Source organism: Trichosurus vulpecula, chromosome 1, assembly GCF_011100635.1.
Source record: "Trichosurus vulpecula isolate mTriVul1 chromosome 1, mTriVul1.pri, whole genome shotgun sequence".
Taxonomy (NCBI): domain Eukaryota; kingdom Metazoa; phylum Chordata; class Mammalia; order Diprotodontia; family Phalangeridae; genus Trichosurus; species Trichosurus vulpecula.
Genome location: NC_050573.1, coordinates 3,684,144 through 3,704,086, shown reverse-complemented (window position 1 = coordinate 3,704,086; position 19,943 = coordinate 3,684,144). Strand labels below are relative to the sequence as shown.

General features: G+C 43.9%; 1 protein-coding gene across 1 annotated transcript; it reads right to left on the bottom strand.

Annotated features, from left to right (window-relative positions):
* Window positions 1-1,114: 1,114 nt before the first annotated feature.
* Window positions 1,115-18,817, bottom strand: LOC118849829 (zinc finger protein 420-like). The gene is made up of 4 exons (XM_036758861.1): window positions 18,587-18,817; window positions 14,016-14,142; window positions 13,478-13,573; window positions 1,115-4,979 (listed from the first exon to the last, which is right to left on the bottom strand). Exons 1-4 carry the CDS (start codon window positions 18,635-18,637, stop codon window positions 2,728-2,730), a joined length of 2,526 nt encoding a protein of 841 aa, XP_036614756.1. The 5' UTR covers window positions 18,638-18,817; the 3' UTR covers window positions 1,115-2,727.
* Between the last annotated feature and the right edge of the window lie 1,126 nt (window positions 18,818-19,943).

Sequence of the window (19,943 nt, the reverse complement as noted above, 5' to 3'; positions counted from 1 at the left end):
GGAGTGGTAAGACAGGGAGGGCAACCAGGAGAGAGAACCTCAAAAACCTGGAGAATTGAGAGTATCCCAGAGGAAAAGGTAGCAATTGTGAAATGTTGCAGAAGGGTTGAGGATTGAGAGAAGGCCATTAGATTTGGTAATTAAGTTCAATTTCAGTTGAACAATGAGGTATCAACTCAGATAGCAAAGGGTTTAGAAGAAGGGTGGGGGGGATGGAAACACTGAGTATAAGCCACTTTTTCAAGAACTTTACCTGAGAAGGGGAAACATGGGGTTATAGCTGGCAGCCATGGTAGGATCTAGTGAAGGTTTTTCAAAGATGAGGGAGATTGGGGCATATTTATAGCCATCAGGAAAGGAACCAGTAGATAGGGAGGATCTGAATATTAGAGAGGGAAGGTAAAAAGTAAAATTGAATCTCTTCCTTGGAACTGGAAGTGAAGGAGGAAATGAGAGAATGATGAAAGAAGTGAGAGCTAAGAGGGCAACTGAACCAGCCTTCTTCTTGGGGCCATCTGCATGCCACTTCTCCCATCTCAAGCTCTTGATGCAAGTAGTAATCAAGCCAAAGCTATCATCCCTAGAAAAGATGTATCTGTCATTGGTCCTATGATTCCTAATAATCATTCTCTTTGGCTATCCTATCTAGAACACCCCTCCCTGACTATCCCCCAATATGTGCTGACTTGCCATAATGATAAAGAGATCCTGAAGGCAAGTACTGTTTTGCTTCTATTGGTATCCCCAGCTCTTAGCACATGGCAAATGCTTAATACAAGGTGTCCCTAATGTCTGGACACCGAGGCAAAAATGCCCATTTTTGAAATATTTGGAATATTAACAGACCTTAGCCCCCTTGACTTCTTTTTCTGGGGTATGCTAAAAGAGGTATACTCAATGAAAATCACAGATGCAACACACCTGATTCAATGCATAGAGAATGTGCTAAAAGTGACAGCAATGTGGAGTCGCTGCATCGAGTTCACGTGAACCTTGCAAAGCACATCAATCTTTGCATCACAAATGATGCAAATCATATTGAAGATGTTATTTGTTAATATTCCAATTAAATAAAATGTTGAAAATTTCATTCATTTCTCGAAAATATGCATTTTTGCCTATGTGTCCAGACTTTAGGAACACCCTCTATATTCTTCACTCACTTTAGTCCAGGAGACCAGATAGATGGTTATCATAATTGGCCTGGTGATAAGAACCTGAATTAAGGTGGTCCTATGTGAGTGGAATATTACAGAGTTAGAAACAGTAAGATTTGGCAATTGGAAATTGCACATGAATGTTTATAGAGTGGAAGAACTTAATTGTAGGCAACTAGGAAAGACTAGGAGGGATAACCTGAAAACTAACAAGAGTATATCATTACTTGGGTGAGGTCCTGGAATTGGAAGGAGGGGGTGGGATCAAAGGCACGAGAAAAGGAATTAGCCTTGACAAGGTGCAAGGATACCTGTCTTCCTCTAGACTAGAAGGAAGAGTGGTTGATCATTACAATAGTGGAGATGGGGGCCTAAGCAAGCACCAGATTGTCACAATTTCCTCAGCAAATAGTCTTATGCCATCTACAGTATATATGGAGACTGCAGTAAAGAGATTACTGAAGATTTCAGGAGGGAAAAGGAAAAGCTTCTGTGAGGAAGTACATAGTAATTGACATGCCTCATTTGTGCAACTTTAGTCTGGATTCTCTAATTTTCAGTAAATAATGATAAATGTGACTGAGTCAAAAAAACACCCAGTAATTATAACAACAATAATTGAAAGGATGAGACACTAAAACATCAAAAGGAAATTAACAAAATTATAAAGATCCAGCAAGGTCAGAATGAAGATATGAGAGGACAACCCCTCCCCAACCTGCCCAATTATGGAGGTGGGAGGCCCACAGGGACAAGTGTTACACATTGCACAGATTTGGGGGATTATTCTATGCACTGAACAGTTGTGTTTTTTCTTCCTCTCTGAAAATACTATTCTATGGGATAGCTCTCTAAGAGGAAGGTGGGAAGAACACTTGGGATAACTATGATGGAAGAAGGAGAAAATATCAATAAAAACTTATTTAAAAAAAAAAAAACAATGATAGCTCTGACTGAAATCTTCATGTTCATTCCATTCATAAGATTTCTCTCCAGTATAAGGCATGTGCTTATGTGGAGGGCTTTCCTATTTTCATTGTGAAAAGGCTCCAGTATGAATGCTATGACAACATTTAAGTTCTGTTTTGTGCCTGAAGGCCTTTCCACATTCATAAAGAAAAAGAGTATTTCTTCTTTTCAGACTAAAGGGAAGGAAGAATGCTTCACAATTCCAAAGAGTTCTGGAGTATGAAACTGAAGTGAGAGCCTGTTATTTGACTGTGACTCTTTTGTCATAGATTAAGTCTAAATCACCTGCAGTACATATGGGGATTGTGGAAAGTAGGCACAGAAGGGAGACAAAGATTTTAGAACAGCTACTCTGAAAACTACACTGGAACTTGCTAAACCTATAGAATATCCTTTAGTTTGAATTCTCTTATTTTCAGTTAAGGTCTGGGTGAAACTCCTCAAATTCATACCATCCGTATGACCTTCCAATATAAATTATCTGATTTTTAGGTTTGTGCTCTAGCTAAAGGTTCTTCCACATTCCTCATTTTCACAAGATTTCTGTCTTCAACAGCAGCTGATGTTAAGTAAAGTGTTTGCTTTGGAACAAAGTCTCCCTTCAATCATGACATTCATAGAGTTTCTTTCCAGTATGAATTCTCTGATGTTGAGTAAGCTGTGTCTTCAGGCGAAATGACAAAACACATTCACTGCATTCATAAGGTTTCTCACCAGTATGAATTCTCTTATGTCGAGTAAGGTGTGTGCTAAGGCGAAAAGCATTCCCGCATTCATTACACTCATAAGGTTTCTCTCCAGTATGAATTCTGTGATGCCGTTTAAGTTCTGGTCGGTGGTTAAAGGCCTTTCCACATTCATTACATTCATAAGGTTTCTCACCAGTATGAATTCTCTGATGTTGGGAAAGTTGTGCTCTCAAGCGAAATGCCTTCCCACACTCCTTACATTCATAAGGTTTCTCACCAGTGTGAATTGTCTGATGTTCAGTAAGTCCTGTCCTCTGGCGAAAGGTTTTCCCACATTCATTACATTCATACCGTTTTTCACCAGTATGAATTGTCTGATGTTGAGTAAGTCCTTGGCTCAGGCGGAAGGCTTTCCCACAAACTTTACATTTATAAGGTTTCTCTCCAGTGTGAATTCTCTGATGCTGAGTAAGTTGTGAGCTCAAAGGAAAGGCCTTTCCACATTCATCACATTTATAACATTTCTCTCCAGTATGAATTCTCTGATGCTGAGTAAGATATGAGCTCAGGGGAAAGGCCTTCCCACATTCATTGCATTCATAAGGTTTTTCTCCACTATGAATTTTCTGATGTAGTGTAAGTCCTCTGCTCCATCGGAAGTCCTTCCCACATTCATCACATTTGTAAATCTTCTCTCCAGTATGAATTCTATGATGTCGGGTAAGTTCTGCCCTCTGACTGAAGGCTTTCCCACATTCCTTACATTCATAAGGTTTCTCTCCCGTATGAATTGTTTGATGTTGAGTAAGACCTGTGCTCAGGCGAAAGGCTTTCCCACATTCATTACATTCATAAGGCTTCTCACCAGTATGAATTGTCTGATGTTCAGTAAGCTGCGTTCTTAGGCGGAAGGCTTTTCCACATTCGTTACACTCATAAGGTTTCTCTCCAGTATGAATTCTATGATGTCGAATAAGATCTGCCCTTTGACTGAAGGCCTTTCCACATACATTGCACTCATATGGTTTCTCTCCAGTATGAATTGTCTGATGTTGTGTAAGTCCTGTGCTCAGGCGAAAGGTCTTCCCACATTCACTACATTCATAGGGCTTCTCTCCAGTATGAATTGTCTGATGTTCAGTAAGCTGTGTTCTTAGGCGGAAGGCCTTCCCACATTCATTACATTTGTAAGGTTTCTCTCCCGTATGAATTGTTTTATGTTGAGTAAGTCCTGTGCTCAGGCGGAAGGCCTTCCCACAGATTTTACATTTATAAGGTTTCTCTCCAGTATGAATTCTCTGATGTTGAGTAAGATATGTACTCACAGGGAAGGCCTTCCCACATTCATTACATTTAAAAGATTTCTCTCCAGTATGAATTGTCTGATGATGAATAAGTCCTGTGCTTAGACGAAAGGCTTTTCCACATTCGTTACATTCATAAGGCTTCTTCCCAGTATGAATTGTCTGATGTTGGGTAAGTTGCACTCTCTGCTGAAAGGTCTTCCCACATTCATTACACTCATAAGGTTTCTCTCCAGTATGAATTCTCTGATGTTTAATAAGCCGTGACCTCCACTGGAATGCCTTCCCACATTCACTACATTCATAAAACTTCTCTCCTGTATGAATTCTATTAGGTTGATTAAACAGTAAACTCTGGTGGAAGTTTTTCCCACTTCCATTATCTTGATAATGTTCTTCCCCAGTATATAACCTATGATTTTCAGTGAGCTCTGATGCATACTTGAAAGATGTCCTACATTCATCATACTTAGAAAATATCTTTTTTGCACAGATTCTGCTATATTTTCTTAGGTCTGTATGTAGTCTGAAGTACTTTTTAAGGGTATCATATTTACAGAGACTCTTTCCTACATATATTCTCTGTTGTGGAAAAAGGATTAGCCCCCGATTGATGCTTCTGCCAAATTTATTATGTTCTTGGACTCTTAGTTTATTGTGAGATTTCTTTGGGGTGATTTTTACTTTCTGAGAACATTTCTTATTGCTCTGCTGCTTCTGTAATTTGGTATCACATTCCCAGGCTTTTTCCATTTTGGAGATACAGGTATTATTCCCTGTGATTCTTTCTTGGAATGATTCTTCAACTGAAATACTCAGCATTAGAGCTGACTCCTTAGTTTCAGGCCTAGCTCCCCAATCTGAAAGACAAGAAAAGGTAACTCTATTATTCTTCCTCATATACATGGAACTTTGTTGTATTCTCTATCAAGAAAAAAAAAACTAAGCATATTTTCTCATAGAGAGGCAGTGAAGCGTAATGAACAGTGCTTGGCTTTAAGTCAAATTAGGTCCAAATTCCCCCTCTGTCTCTAATTTTATTACCAAATAATTTGACCTCTCTCTACCACAGGTAACTTTGAAACAAGAAATGTATTGCCATGTCCACTGATGGAGGGAATTATTACATTGATGCAAGCTTGTTAGTTAGATTGCTGCATTTTCCTCAAAACTGTGTTTCAGGTGTCCCAGTAGTTTATGTCAAACAGGATCCCAATCTCAGCACTTTATGCTGGGCTTGTTCAAAAATACTATTTGCCTGTAGGTTTTGATTATCTAGTCCTGAATTTGAATCTGAACTATTTGTGAAAAGGACTAGATAGTTTTCATAGTTACTACTGGATAACACATCCTAGCATTTTAAATTATTTCCTTTGCTATAGCTAGCTAGAATTTACAAAGAGCTTTACAAATATCTCTTATCCTCTCAACACTGGGAGATAGGGACTATTATTATCCCCATTTTACATATTGGGAAACTGAGGCAGGCAGCAGTTAAATGACTTGCCCAATATTACAAAGTTAAGTATAAAAAAGATAAACAAGGGTGAGGTAGAAAACAGGCCTGAGACCTGTAATTCAAAGATCCTGAGGAGACAGGAGAAAGGGGAAAAAAGGGAGAAAGCCTGTTACTACCCTGTTGTGGAAAGGACTGGAGTCTACCTAATTGGGGTTCTTTGTGACCCATAAGACAGACCTGAGGAGTCAAGGAATAAGGAAGTGCCTGGAGCCAGATTTGAACTGAGGTCTTACAGACTGCAAATCCAGTTCTTTATCCAGCACGTCACTTGGCTGCCTCTAATAATATTCTTGACCTTCTCCTCCTCCATATGAATTTTGTTAAAGTTTTCTTTAATTCTTATTATGAGATTATGTTCACTGCAATTATTTCCCATGATTTACCCTCCCAAATTCTGTTGAAACAAAGAAAATAAAACCAATAAATAATGACTAAGTCCATAGATGTAATAGCCTTTGCCCATCGTTCACTGTTCTCCGCAAAGAGGAAAGTACATTTCATCCCAAGACTGATCCTTACATTCAACTGAGTTAAGAGGGCTTCTAGTGCTGGTTTCATTTATATTAAAATCATTGTGAATATTGCTGTCTTCATTCTTCATCAGTTAATAGAAGACTCCCCATGTTCCTCTGAATTCCACCTATTTGTTGTTACTAATGGTAGAATAGTATTATTATTAATAGCTAGCATTTATAGATCACTTGAAGATTTGCAAAGTACTTTTCCTCACGTTGTAAGGAACAAATATTATCCCACTGGTTCCTTACAACATCCCTATAAAGTAGATGCTATTACTAGCTTCATTTTGTTGTGGTTCACTTGCTTTTCTGTGGTGTCCAACTTATCCTGATTCACTATGGGGTTTTCCTGGAAGATTTTGGAGTGGTTTACCATTTCCTTCTCCACATCGTTTTACAGATGAGGAAACTGAGGCACAACATCATTACGTGACTTGCCCAGGATCACACAGCTAATGAGTGTCTGAAGCCAGATGTGAACTCAGGAAGGTGAGTCTTCCTGACTCCAATCCTAGCCCTCTATTCACTATGCCACCTATCTGCCCCGCAGCCTCATTTTCCAAACTGGGAAACTGAAACCAAGAGAGAGGTTAAGTGATTTTCCCAGGGTCACAAAGCTAGGAAGTGTCTGGAGGCAGCATTTGAACTCAGTGTAACAATAATTTTGTTAGCAGCTACTGTGGCTGTGTAAAACCAACAACAACCAGCACACAGAAGGCTGCTAACACAGGTTCTTTTGATCTGCTTTACTAAGGAAAGTAACTTTATGGGATTAACAATCTTAGTTTAATCAAACATGTATATCATTCAGAGTTCAGGGGAGAAAGCCAGTACCCTGAACTTCAAAACAAATACAAACAAATTACAAACATCAACAGACTGATCTTGTCGGAGCAAATCACGATACAGTTACCAGAGAAGAACCAATGGGTCTGGGTTGGCAAAGCCAGAGGGCAGTTGCGGCTTCCCCAGTTTCAACACTCCTTCCGTGAGTGTGACCCCAAAGTCAAACGCCAAGCTCCCCTCAATTATATCCTGTTCAGAGCCCTGAGGGCTGTGACCTCACCCAGGCTGGGTGTGTAAAAGTTCCCCATCCCCATCCCCACCACACACAAGTCAACGGCTCCTGATTGTCTTAGTGCTGAGAAACATTCCAAGATCCTACTTTATCTGCCCCATTTAAACAAAGGCCAGAATCATTAAAGGCCCTTAAGAACAGCAAAAAGTCCCATCTTAATTACCATTATACTCAGATCTACACTAAAAGTTAGTTAACCATCTCCCGGTAAATGGGCACCAGTTTTGTTTTTAGTGAAAGGAAGAGCTAAAGCAGAGTATGCTGGAACTATTATTCTCCTTGCTTTGGAAACAAAGCCTCCTATGATAGTAATTTTTTTTGGATGCCACATCATATTGTCCTCTTAGTCCATTAAAATACCATTAAAATTGCCCCACCTGCGCTGAATTTGTAAAGTTTAATTTTTGAGTCGAAGTGAAGAATTTGATATTTAACCAACTATTAAATTCCATGTTACTCAGTGTGGTCACTTGTTCTAGCCTTTCTTCAGTCGTGAAGCTCTCCTTCCACATTCTAGGAGTTTTCAGAAACCATTAAGGCGGCTCACTATTCACGTCTATAATGTCTGTACTCTAGCACGGGGTTCGTGTGCGAGAGATGACTGTGATTCATCAAGGGCAGTGAAACGCGGCCTTCACTCGTCTCCCCATTTGGGTTGTCTTTTTCTGAAGCCAAGAGGGCCGTCCTTGAGGAGAATGCAAACCAAAGAAGAGTTGCTAGGGAAGCTAAAGCAGCCAGCGTCTGAACTAACGACCTCTTCCTCCCGTGGCGGCTGTCGGCATTTCATCACCGGACATCCGCTCATTCCTACAAGCCGCGCTACACTTTTTATCCCTCCTTAGCGACTCGCCATTGTTGATGTTTGCTACACGTGTATTTTTAAGATCCCTGAGGCAGCCACATGGTCTCCTGAAGCAGCTCCTCCTTTTCCTCCAAGTTGGAAGGATTTCCGTTGGTCAAAATTTTATTTCTGTCAGTTTCATATTTCCCTCGGACTGAATTCCTCCGCTAAACATCAGGTGATTGGATCTTGCCCGTTCTTCCTCTGAACCTCTGAAACCCTCTCCCCTAAGATCACGCAGCCCGGACACCGAGACCATCGTAGCTGTGAGCCAACTCAGAAGTCAGGAGTCACACCTGCGTCACAATAACGACGACGACGATGATGATGATGACACAGGTCCTACTATTATTCCCAATTTGATGAAGAAACTGAGGTAGGAAGCATTTAAACGACTCGCTCGGGGCACCCAGCTAGGAAGTGTCTGAGGTTGGATTTGAACTCAGGTTTCCTGACTCCAGGCCCACTGCTCTCGGCACTGCAGCCCCCCATAGCTGCCTACAGCTTGTATGTATCTAGTTTTTTACGTGTCTCTTTTACTAGAATATACGTCCCTTGAGGGCATGGACGTCTTTTGCCTTTCTTTGCATCTCCTCACACACAGTATCTGATTATTAATATATATATTTGTTAGGTGACTGACTTGACTTGCTAGTAATACTGGCTGTGCTGTTTATAAGGCAACTTTTGATGGCTTATATATTTTAGACATATTTGTAGACAAGTATTTCTGCCCACAGAACCCTTAACAGGGAAATCAGTCACTCATGCAATGATTCTGTCCTTTCTTCCAATGGACTATGTGTCTTTAGAGCGTTTGTCTAATTAAATGTGAGACTGAGGTAGGGCAAGAATCAAATCTGAGCATCTGATGTGAACTGTTTCACCCTAGTTGTTTGGTAACACCTGGTGGGCCCTTCAATTTACTGGGACCCATGATGGTCAGAAGAATTCCACCCATGCAGAAGTGAGTATGTCAGCCAAGATCAGAGGGGATTAGAAGCATGCAGGGCAGGCTTGAGATTCCAAGATGAAGTCTGCTCTGATCTCCCATGAGCCATCTCAGAATTGGTGGCCCTGTATCTAAATACATTACTGTCACTGAGAAGCGATTTCTGACAAATGATGCCAGGCGAAAGTCAAAAAACTGAAAATAAAATATGGGACAATTATACTGGAATTCAACCGCAATACAACCTGAGTTTGAACTCATTGAATGATGAAGCAACCAAAGTTAAGTTCTAACTTCTACCTGGGCAAAGACTAAGGAATGTCCCTGCCTGTATTATCATGCTCCCACTGGAGTCTGACCGTCAGACAGATATAACCAGGTACAAGACTGAGGCTGAGAAAAGGGGTATGCTCAATAGACTTGGCAAATCCCACCTCACACAAGCCTGGTGCACTTGCATTCCCAGAGTATATACCTCTGTGGGAAAAGGAAGGCTTGGGATGGGGGCCTTGGAGAGGGTGGCACCCAAGCCAATTCAGTGTCAAGTGGTGCCCCATCTAGCTTAATTCTATAACAAGTATCCTCGCTACCATACGATGTCTCCTGGAATAATGCTTGTGTCCACTAAATTTTGGTAACCGGCTGTGTCAAACTGCTCTTTGTTCAGCATCTCAATACCCACCCAAATACTCAGGAATGTCTAATAAAACGTGATATGTTAATGTAGTGGAATATTGTCATATCACCATATTACAGTAAGGAGACAGCACCAGAAGACTGATATTCACAATGATCACAGTAATGAACAATTCTTGATTGCCACTGTTTAAACCCCATTCTCCATCCTCCCTGAATGCTCCCTTATTCCCCTCTCCCTAAACCCAAGGTCCCAGCACAAGGTCCCACTCTCTGTGCTCTCTGGAATGGCCGCCCCACAGGTGACAGCTTGCTGTTATCTTACACCTCTTCCTTTCCTGATCCTTTCACCCTCCTGTACTCTCTGAGGGCTGGTTCACATGTTTCACATGGAGCTCTGACTCACTGCTCCTGGTGGGAAAGTTGGAATCCTCCCTGCTCACCATCTACCACTTCCAGGTTCTCCCTCTGCCACCAACACTCAGTTACCTCTTCTCCTTTGGGTGTTGTCTACCAACCTCCAGGACACTCCGCTTCCATTCTCAGTGAGTTCAATACCTGTTTTACAGGCTTTCTTTCCTCCCCAACTCTTGCCCTCATACTCCAGCAGTTTAACGTGCTTACTGATATGCCCTCAAACTGCCTAGCTTCCCAATTCCTGAACCTGTTCATTTCCCAGCACCTACTCCTCTACCCTAGCTCAGCCACACACAGCAGTGGCCGTAACCTTGATCTCGCTATCACACACAAGTGTTACTGCCTTTATTGCTGCTCCTCGAGCAACACACTCCATTTTCCAACTCCAAGCATTTCCACTCACTGTCCCCCAGGCCTGGAATTCTCTCTCCCTAACCCCATCTCCATGTCCTGGCTTTCTTCAAGTCTCAGCCAAAGTACCACCTTCTACAAGAAGCTTCTCAGTCCTTTCCTCTGAGACTATCCCCAGTGCAGCCTGGACGCATCTTGTTTGTCTGTAGTTGTTTGCATCTTCTCTCTCATTAGACTGAACCCTCTGAAATCAGGGACTATTTCTGCCTTTCTTCGCAACGCCAGCATTCAGCACAATGCCTACTTCATAAATGCATGCTGACTGACATATCACTTCTCTTCTTTCTCTCTGTTCCCATACAAATGGCCCAACTGCTGCTCCCCAGCCACACACTGCCCTCCCCTGCCTACGTACCTCTGCAGGGTCTGGAGGACACTCTCTCCTCCCTCTACCTCTCAGAATCTTTAACTTCCTCCCAGGCACAGCTCAAATGCCTGTAAGGCACTCATTTCTTCCCTTCTCTCCCCAATATCACAGCAGTTTCTTATAGGATATGTGCCCTTCTAGGGTTATGTAAACATGATCATAATAGCTAATGATAAAATAATATGATATGATAGTAACAGCCAACATTTATATAATGCTTACTATGCACCAGGTACTGTGATAAGCACTTTACAATTATCATCTCAATGAATCCTCACTAACAACCTTGGGAGGTAGGTGCCTAGGGAGTGTCTGAACTCAAGTCTTTCTGACTTCAAGACTAGTGGTCTATCCACTCTGTGCCATCAATGTGGGCCTGAGTGACTGTAAAGCATTAGTGGGTAGCCCCTGCATATCTATGTCCTTTGAGGAACAGCCAGTCTTCATCTCTTCTGACTGAAGTAACAGCAATGAATCCTGGGCAGGAGCTTAGGAGGCCCAAGGTCGATGCCAGCCCCTCACCACTCATGTGACATGGGGTTCTACCAGCTCAGTCTGTCCTCCTCCTTGAATCTGGCAGCTTGGGGATGCAGGGGCCAGACTCTCATGCTGGGTACCCCCTTCTTTCTGAGTTCCCTTCTTACTTCCCCTTCTCCATTTCCTTGACTGGACGAACACTCACACCTTGTTCCCTAAGTGGGAATGTTGTATCCCAGCTCAGGTGCCCCTTTCTTCAGAAGTCCTACCTGTTACTAATACCTCTTTCTACCACACCTTAACCCCAAATTAATTAATCAATAATCAACAGGTACTTATTAAATGCTTTCTAATTGCACAGCAGCACGCAAAGTGCGGAGGATGCAAAGAAAGGAGACAGTCCAGTGCCTGCCATCCAGAAGCCACAGTCTTCTTAAAAGGACACACCATGCAGACATGTACAACATGCAGGACCTGACGGAAGGTGTTGCTTTATAAATACTCTTATTTACTTTTCTGTGGACATGTTGTTTTTCCCCAACTGAATGCCAGCTCTCAGAGGGAAAGGCCTGATCTATTTTTCTCTTTGTGCCCAGCACCTAGCACAGCATCTGGTACATAGCAGCTGCTTAATACTTGCTGAATAAATGAAAGAACAGGCATAAAGCAGGGCTGTTACTATCTGGAGAGTATTAGACTATTACTACTGGATAGCCTTTTAACTATGTAATTTCTATAGTAGTAAGGCAAGGAAAGGCTGCTGGGGGCACCACAGTGCACAGAGAGCTCAGACTAGAGTCAGGAAGACTCATCTTCTTGAGTTCAAATCTGGCCTCAGACACTTGTATGACCCTGGGCAAGTAATTTCATCCCATTTGCCTCAGTTTCTTCATCTGTAAAATGAACCAGAGAGGGAAATGGCAAACCACTCCAGTGTCTGTGCCAAGAAAACCCCAAATGGGGTCACAGAGAATCAGACACGACTGAACAATATCTAAGGCAAGTGAAAAAAAAAAGGGGAAAAAAAGAGGCTAGAATATTTCCAGAATATTTCCATTTGCAAAATGGTAGCATAATTAGAAAACTTAACTCCAACAAAAAAATTATCTGTGATAATAAATGGGTTCCACAAGACAGACAGGAAATCATGCCACCCCAAATCCCTAGCATTTCTGTATCCAAGAGGCATCCTGCTTTAATGGAAACTTAGTTTCAGGCAAGATATGGGTTAACATAACACCAACTAAAATGCCAACCAGCATGTTTCTTTATGTAACTAAAGTGAAAGAATTTCTTGTTCTATCATTTGTTCCTGGTTTTTGTTATTGTTATATGGAAATGGTAATTATTTTTTGTATGTACTTTACATCCCACTACTTTGCTGAAGCAATCATTTCATTTTTGTCCTCTGCTGATTATCTGAATTTTCATCAGTACACAGTTGTGTCTACATGTAGGGATAATTATCTGCTCTCTTTCCATGTTAATACCTTAAATTTTTCTTTTTTTCCTATTCCTAGCATTTCTAGAATTATAAAAGAGTAGGGTAGAGGCATCTTTATTTTATGCCTATATTTACTGGGAAACCTTTTACTACTTTGTCATGGCCAACAACACTAGCTTTTTGGTTTTTTTGTTGTTCAGTTGTTTCAGATGTGCCTGACTCTTTGTGACCCCATTTGAGGTTTTCTTGGTAAAGATACTGGAGTGGTTTGGCACTTTCTTCTCCAGGTTTTAGATGTAACAAAAAAGGGTCATTCCATGCTTATGCATTTTAAGGTTTTTAGCATAAATGACTGCTGTGATTTGCCAAAGACAACTTCTGCATCTAATCCTTTAAGTTTTGTGTATCTGATTAATTGTGCCAATTTTTAAAAAATGTTGAGCCATCCTTCCTTGTAACTCTGGTACAACTCCAACTTGGTCACAGATGGTCTAGAGTTCTCTTTCTCTGAGACTATATAGAAGCACATAAGAGTGGAGAGAGGTCAGGACATAATTTTTTAAGTGACAGTGAGGACCTGAGAAAGACCTTCATTTTTTCTCTCCAGGTCAGACCACCAACAGTTTACGAGGGCTTCCCCTGAGTCACTGGAAGGTGGCCACTTGATCTATTGCTTTCCAAAGACTCATGTTACTCACTTTGGCTGCAACTTCTTGGAACTGCTCCCTTTGGGATCCAAGGTGCTTCCCCTTGCTCCAGCTGGTAGATCACATCTGGTTTGGAAACTTCAAGTCCTGCTCATTGAAAATGAGAAAGTACTGAGAATGGATAGCAACCACAGAATTCAGTCCTGAGCCCTGTCTCTAAGAAAGTCCACCTGGTGGCTCAACATTCCTCAGAAAGACACTCTGTATTGTATTGCTCAGAAACAGGGAAGAATGGATGACAGTAGATTAGGGTTCAGAATGACTTTGGGGGATCTTAAGGAACAAAGAGTGGGAGAGGTTAAAGCTCAAAAGCAAGCTATACAGTCAAATTGCCAGGTTCGAGCTGTACAGAACAAAGACATTTCACCTGGGAACAGGGAGCACATGAATTCTCTTTGGATTAGCAACCTGAGTCTGCCCACTCCACCACCCCCACAACACTGGGATGCATTCAGTCAGGGAGAACATGAAGACCCTCCAGCAGTCAGGTGCTGAATCCGGGGGTGGGGGGGGCAGCTGCAGTCCTCACCCAGGCAGACAAGGTTCTGGTAATTCTCCAGCATCACCTCCCGATACAGCTCCTTCTGGGCAGGGCCCAGGTGCCCCCACTCCTCTGGGGTAAAGTCCACGGCTACATCCTGGAATGTCACCAATTCCTGAGGGAGCAAAGGCATTTATGATTATCCATGGGCTATCACTCCTCTTACCTTGTGAGAGGCAAAGTTGGAGGGACTGATCAAGAGTATTTCTCGTGAGTGTTCAGGCTTCAACGGGCTCTACATCAATTGGCTGACTGCCTCCTACAGCCCCAGTTTGTGCTAGATGAAGTGACAGAGTCTTGGGGCTTACCAAGCATTTTCCTCACAACAACCTTGTGAGCCAGGGAGGGAAAGTTTCATTACTGTCATTTTCAGATGACAAAAGTGACATGAAGAAAGGCAGAACAAGAAACATGTGAGTCACACACACACACACACACCCTAGTGAGGATCAAAGATAATGCTAGAATCCAGGCCTCATTCAATTACAGCTGGTTGTATCTTCCTTCTGAGTTCAAGGTCCCTCTTACATGTGACTTTGCCAAGGGAGCAACTGTGTCATGGACTCTGCTCTCAATCCCCAAAATTATACGCTGGAGATCAGGATGCTGACAGTAACACTGTCTATCATGATGCAGGTAGGTGGTGCAGTGGACAGATCCTGGCCTGGAGCCTGAAATACCTGAGTACAAATCCTACTGTATGACCCTGGACAAGTCATAGAACTTCTGAGGTCTGAAGCCTCAGTTGCTTCAACTGTAAAAGGAGGATAACAGCATCACTGACCTTGAAGGGACGCTGTGAGGATGAGATAAGAGAACATTTGTAAAGTGTTTAGCACAGCACCTGGCACGTACCAGGGGTTCTATGAAAGCTTATCCTTCCCTTTTCTCCCCCTTCTAAAAAGGCTTGTTTCCAAGTAGAGACAACACAACCATCACAGTCCATGTAAAATCTAACATTTCTTCAGGCCTTTCTAAGTCCACTGTTTCAAACTAAATGAAACATGCTCACCACAGCAGCCCGTACAAGGCTCTTCTTCCTTTACACTCAAATTTTACCTCTAGCCACAGACATTTTACCCAGGCATGAGAGGAGTTCAGAAGGATGTCTAGCAGGCAACTCACACACACAAAACAACTTTGGAACATGCTAATGAAAAACAGGCCTTAGGCAATGAAGTTTGTGGGTCATGGACAATTCTTTTTTTGTTCTTTATGCAAACAATTGCGTTTATTAGTGTTTCTCAAGTTTGGAATAAAAAACAAATTTTTTAAAAGAAAAATAGGACACTGTGGACTGATACATAAATAGGCAGGCTAAGAGCTGGTTGCATGGCCAGACCGAAAGACTAGTCAGGAATGGTTCAATAGGAGGTCTTCAATGGGGGGCCCCTGGGACCTGGGCTGTCTAACAGCACTGTCAGTATACTGGTGAAAGGTGAAATTGGCACGTTAGTCACGTTTGCCAGTGGTACAAAATTAGGAAGAGCTGAACTAATAGCTGTCCAAGTCCATATTCCAGAAGATCTTCACAGGGAAGATCCCTGGGCCGAATCAAATAGGATGAAATGGGGAAGGTGCAGTGAGGCAGCTGGTCCTCTGATGGTGGACAGCAGGTCTAGGGTTTTGAAGTGCAGTGACTTAACAAGATGTACAAGCCAGAAATGTCACTGTCACTTAGGTGAACTGAGGAAGGCAGAGCATTCCAGATTGTGGGGGTTATAGTCCCCCTATGGTCAGTTCTTGGAGTCACATTCAGGGAGGACACAGATAAAGTAGAAAGTTTCCAAAGGAGAGCAGTGGGTGAAAATAACCTGAGGAAACCTTGGAAGTTTAGGCTGGGGAAGAGAAGATTCCACAGAGGCAGGAGAGCTCTCTTCAAGGATCACTTAAGAGAGGTTAGGCTTGTTATGCTGAGACACAGTGAGCAGAACTAGGAATAACTGAAAAGTATACCATTTAATCTTGTTATCAGGAGCATCTCTTTAAGAATGAGACGTATCCACAACTGGAAGATAGGAGATCCTCCCTCACCCCAGCAGTCTCCCAATAAAGGATAAATTATGCTAACAGGCACACTGTCAGGTTCAGGAGGGATAAGGAAGTGCTGAAACCCCTCCCAGCTCTGCTGGACTCCTGGTGACTCCTGGCAGGGAAGGAACTGAATCCAGAGAGCTCCCGAATCCACGATGGGAGCTCTTGCCAAAAATACAAGCTGCTTTATTATAACTGCCTAGCAGTGACTGGTCCTAGATGGACTGAACAATGGGTATGGTTTCCATCTAGTTCTTCTCCTCACTTCTCCTTCACCTGGTTTTACAACTTAGCCTCTTAGGGAAGGTCCATCTCTGAAAACAATTCTCCTTGCTCACTCCCTAGTTATCCTTTGAACTGTCTCCTAAAGGAGTAAAGTGATATATAGGAAAAAAAAAACAGCAAAAAACAAGTAAAGTTTTAAACTATCTTCCTTCACTGAATACAATTAACCCTTAGTGCCAGTACAGACTCATTTGGAACAGTAAAACAGCAAGGGGCAAGACTAGCAAAGAATTAACAGCCATTCCTAGCCTCCTTTTCTGTCGCTGAACCAACACTTGCCATCACCCCAGTGTCCTCCACCCCAGTCTAGACCTCACTCTTTGGAACCTTCCAAAAAAGGAGAGATCCTAAGAGAAGCCTCCCTGTACTTCTTTAAAACAGTCAGTCAATAAACATTTATCAGACATCTACTCTGGGAGTATGAATTATGCAAGAAAAGTCACTTAACTGGTCAGACCTTTCAGCCCAGCACCATCCCACTCCCACCCCAAGGAGGTCAATGGCACAATGAAAAGTTTCATTTGTGCCAAAATATTCACATCAACACCACTGATGAAAAAGAAAAAAACAAAACTTGGAGGCAAAAGAGCCCAAATATTTGATAATGCTCAAACAAACTGTGTTTTAGGAAGGTAATGGATTCTTACTTACTCTAAGGAAAAATGAACGTAAAGAATGGAGAGAAACAGAGGATGTTGTGCCATGCAAAGAAAGAGCAAAAGAATGATATACATAGTTACGATAACATAACCGAGCACAATGACAGCCAATATGCTAACGTGGAGGTGGCGCCTTAAAGTCCACCAAGGCCTTTCTCCAGATTTTTTGTCATTGGATCTTTAAAACTTGTAGTCATGCAGTGATCCCATCTGGGGAAGAAGAGGCACTCAGGTCCTCCTGATCCCAGTTTCAACACTATCCACTATATACCAGCCCAGTCAAGTCAAGTACGATGGAGATCAGTGCTTCTAAATCACTAATGTTAAAAACAAAACATTCCCTGCCCCTTTCTGTTAGTAAGTAGTAACTGCAGAAAAATTACGTCTACTGTCATTTTCCATCCTGCATTAGGATTTTTGCTTGACCTTTTTTGAATGGGACGGCAATAGGTGGAATGCTTTTTATTGATAAGTAAACAAAGTATAAAAGCAAAATGCAGGCATATTAAAAAACCCCAAAGATAGGAATTGGAGGGAAATATTCCTTGGAAAGGCAAATGATAGACGGTCAGGAAGACCAATGGCAAAGGGGAGAGGGAAAAGTGAAGGAATGACCCTTGAGATTGGGTGGCACAGGAGAAGGAAGAGTGTTTCATCCCCACTCCAATGAATCACAGAAAGCCTAGAAAACCTTTCTGTATCAATTAAAAGTATGCAAACAAGTGGTACATAAAAGGCTCCTGATCAACAATACTAAAAAGCCCTAGGGTTATCTATAGAGCTCAAAGAGATAGTGGTAGTCAGGTGCTTTCTAGGGATCCAACTTGTTAGTTCCAGTGCAGAGCCTATAGTATGGACTACAATTAAATTCTAAAAAGTCCCGGAGGAGGTATAATTAAGATTGTATACCTCCAAAATACAAAAACACAAGCTTTTCCAGTAAAGCATAAACTCCTTGAGGGCATGAGGCTATATTCTTTTTTTCTCTTTGTGCTCTCCAGCACCTGGCACAGAGAAGGTACCTAATGCACCCTGGCTTAACTGCATTAAAATGAACTTGTTTCCTATGGGTGAGATGAGATGTCTGTGTGACAAGGAGTAGGATTGGGGCTGCAGAAAACAAGCAAGCAGTAACTGGCTGATGAAAAGAAAAATGGCACCAAAGAGGATGGTGGGAAAATGTTTCCAACTGCCCTTGAATGTCAGTGGGTCGAATGTGCCCATACAAAGGAAGTGCATCATTGACTTCTTCAGAACCCGAGATTTCAATCAACCTCCTGTCAGAGCCTGAACAATCCAAAAGGCGGAAACACAGCAAACGTTAGGAACTTCAATCCAAGGCCAGGAGTGGATCTGACAGAGGCAGGGAGACTCTGGAAAAGAAATTTCAGGGTGGGACCTCTGCATATCCCAGGCTCCCACGGGAGGTTCGGGAAGCGGGGCTGATCAAGTATTAGAGAAAAGGGTGACCCCAACACCGCCCCCCCCAAACTAACCCAACACAAAGTTATAACCTGCTCTAGCAGCATGACCACTAACAACGCGCCTACTACGTGCCAGCCCCCGGGGGCGCCTCCTCACCTGGCGGGCGGAGGCCATGCCCCCCTGCTCCTCTTCTCCTGGAGGGGGCATCCTGGGGGGCCAGGGTCATCGCAAGGTGCAACTGCAGAAGAGGAATCTTGGGACAGGGGACCGCCCCCCCCCACTACCGAGGATGAGCCTCCCGTACCCAGGAAGAAAGCGGGGCCCGGGGAGGCGGCGTGAGGACCCCTGCTGCAGGACCTTCAGAGCCTAGACCCCAGCAGGAGCAGTCTCCACTCTACAATCCTGGGAAGCAGCAGCACCAGCGGCCGCCCCGGCGAGGGGGCGGGAATAGAGCCCCGGGATGTACAGGGAGTGGCCGATGATTGGCCAGGAAGGCCGGTCCCGCCCCACAGAGACCACCAATAGAGTGGCTGAGGGCGGGGCGGCTGATTGCGCATGCACTGGGCGCGGCCTTTTCCTCTTTTCGTTCTGCCGAGGCTCCAAAACTAGGCCCCAGGCGCCCTGCCGCCCCCGACTCCCGGCGTCTCGCCAGCCAGGCCTGCGGTTGCCCCTCTCCTTGGAGCAGGCCGCAGGACTCGCGGCCCAGCAGCGGAACAGAGGACGGAGCGCAGCGCAGCAAAGGTGCTGCGCCCCAGGCGGCGGTGGCCCCGAGCGCGGACGTGACGTATTCTGTTGTACCGCGCTCGCGGGCAAGAGAGGCTGGCGGAAGTGGCTCCAGATGTCCGCCTACCGCCTCTCCCATTTCCGCCAATTCTGTGAAAGCGCTTTCCGCAATGGGGCCGGGAGGGATCTAGCCCGCGGGGTAGGCGCGCCGGAAGAGCACAGCCTTCTGGGAAACGTAGTCCTGTGGCCAGGGCGGGTCAGTGCGCATGCTTAGTCTGCATGCCGCTGCATTCGAGGTCCACCGTGCGGTCCCTGCCAGGACGTCCGGGGACTCCCTCACCCCAACCTGGGCTGGGGCGCGAGGGACCCTTTTCCCAGCCGGGTTTCTGGCTTTCCTACAGCCTTATCTCCTGGGGCTACGGATGCAAATGCCCGCAGCGGCGTCTTGAAGCCAGAGTGGAGGCGGGGGGTCTCGTAACCCCCCTCTCCCTAATGTCTTAGAGGTTCCTAAAACGCAGGGGCAGAGAATGGGGAGGCCCCAGCCTCACTGCTTCCTCGGTTCCCGGCTGGTGGAAGGTCTGCTTTCCCACAAACACAGCCAGGAAGCGCCTGCCCTCGGGGAGCCCACCGTCTAATGGTGATAAGGATGAGAGGGGAGGAAAGCCACTGGTGGGTGAAAGTTTAGCTGGGCTTAACGAAAACCAGGGAGGTCAGTGGTTAGAGCAGAGGACGGAGAGCATTCCAGGCAGTGAGGACAGCCAGAGATACTGCCCAGAGCCTAGAGATGCAG

Bases quoted from the DNA above. Each gene is read 5' to 3' on its own strand.
- LOC118849829 (XM_036758861.1), bottom strand. From the start codon at position 18,637: ATGCCCCCTCCAGGAGAAGAGGAGCAGGGGGGCATGGCCTCCGCCCGC. The intron at 14,143-18,586 runs GTGAGGAGGCGC...TTGCTCCCTCAG, and splicing joins GCATGGCCTCCGCCCGCCAG to GAATTGGTGACATTCCAGGA. The intron at 4,980-13,477 runs GTGAGTAACATG...CTTGTCTTTCAG, and splicing joins TCCAAGAAGTTGCAGCCAAA to ATTGGGGAGCTAGGCCTGAA.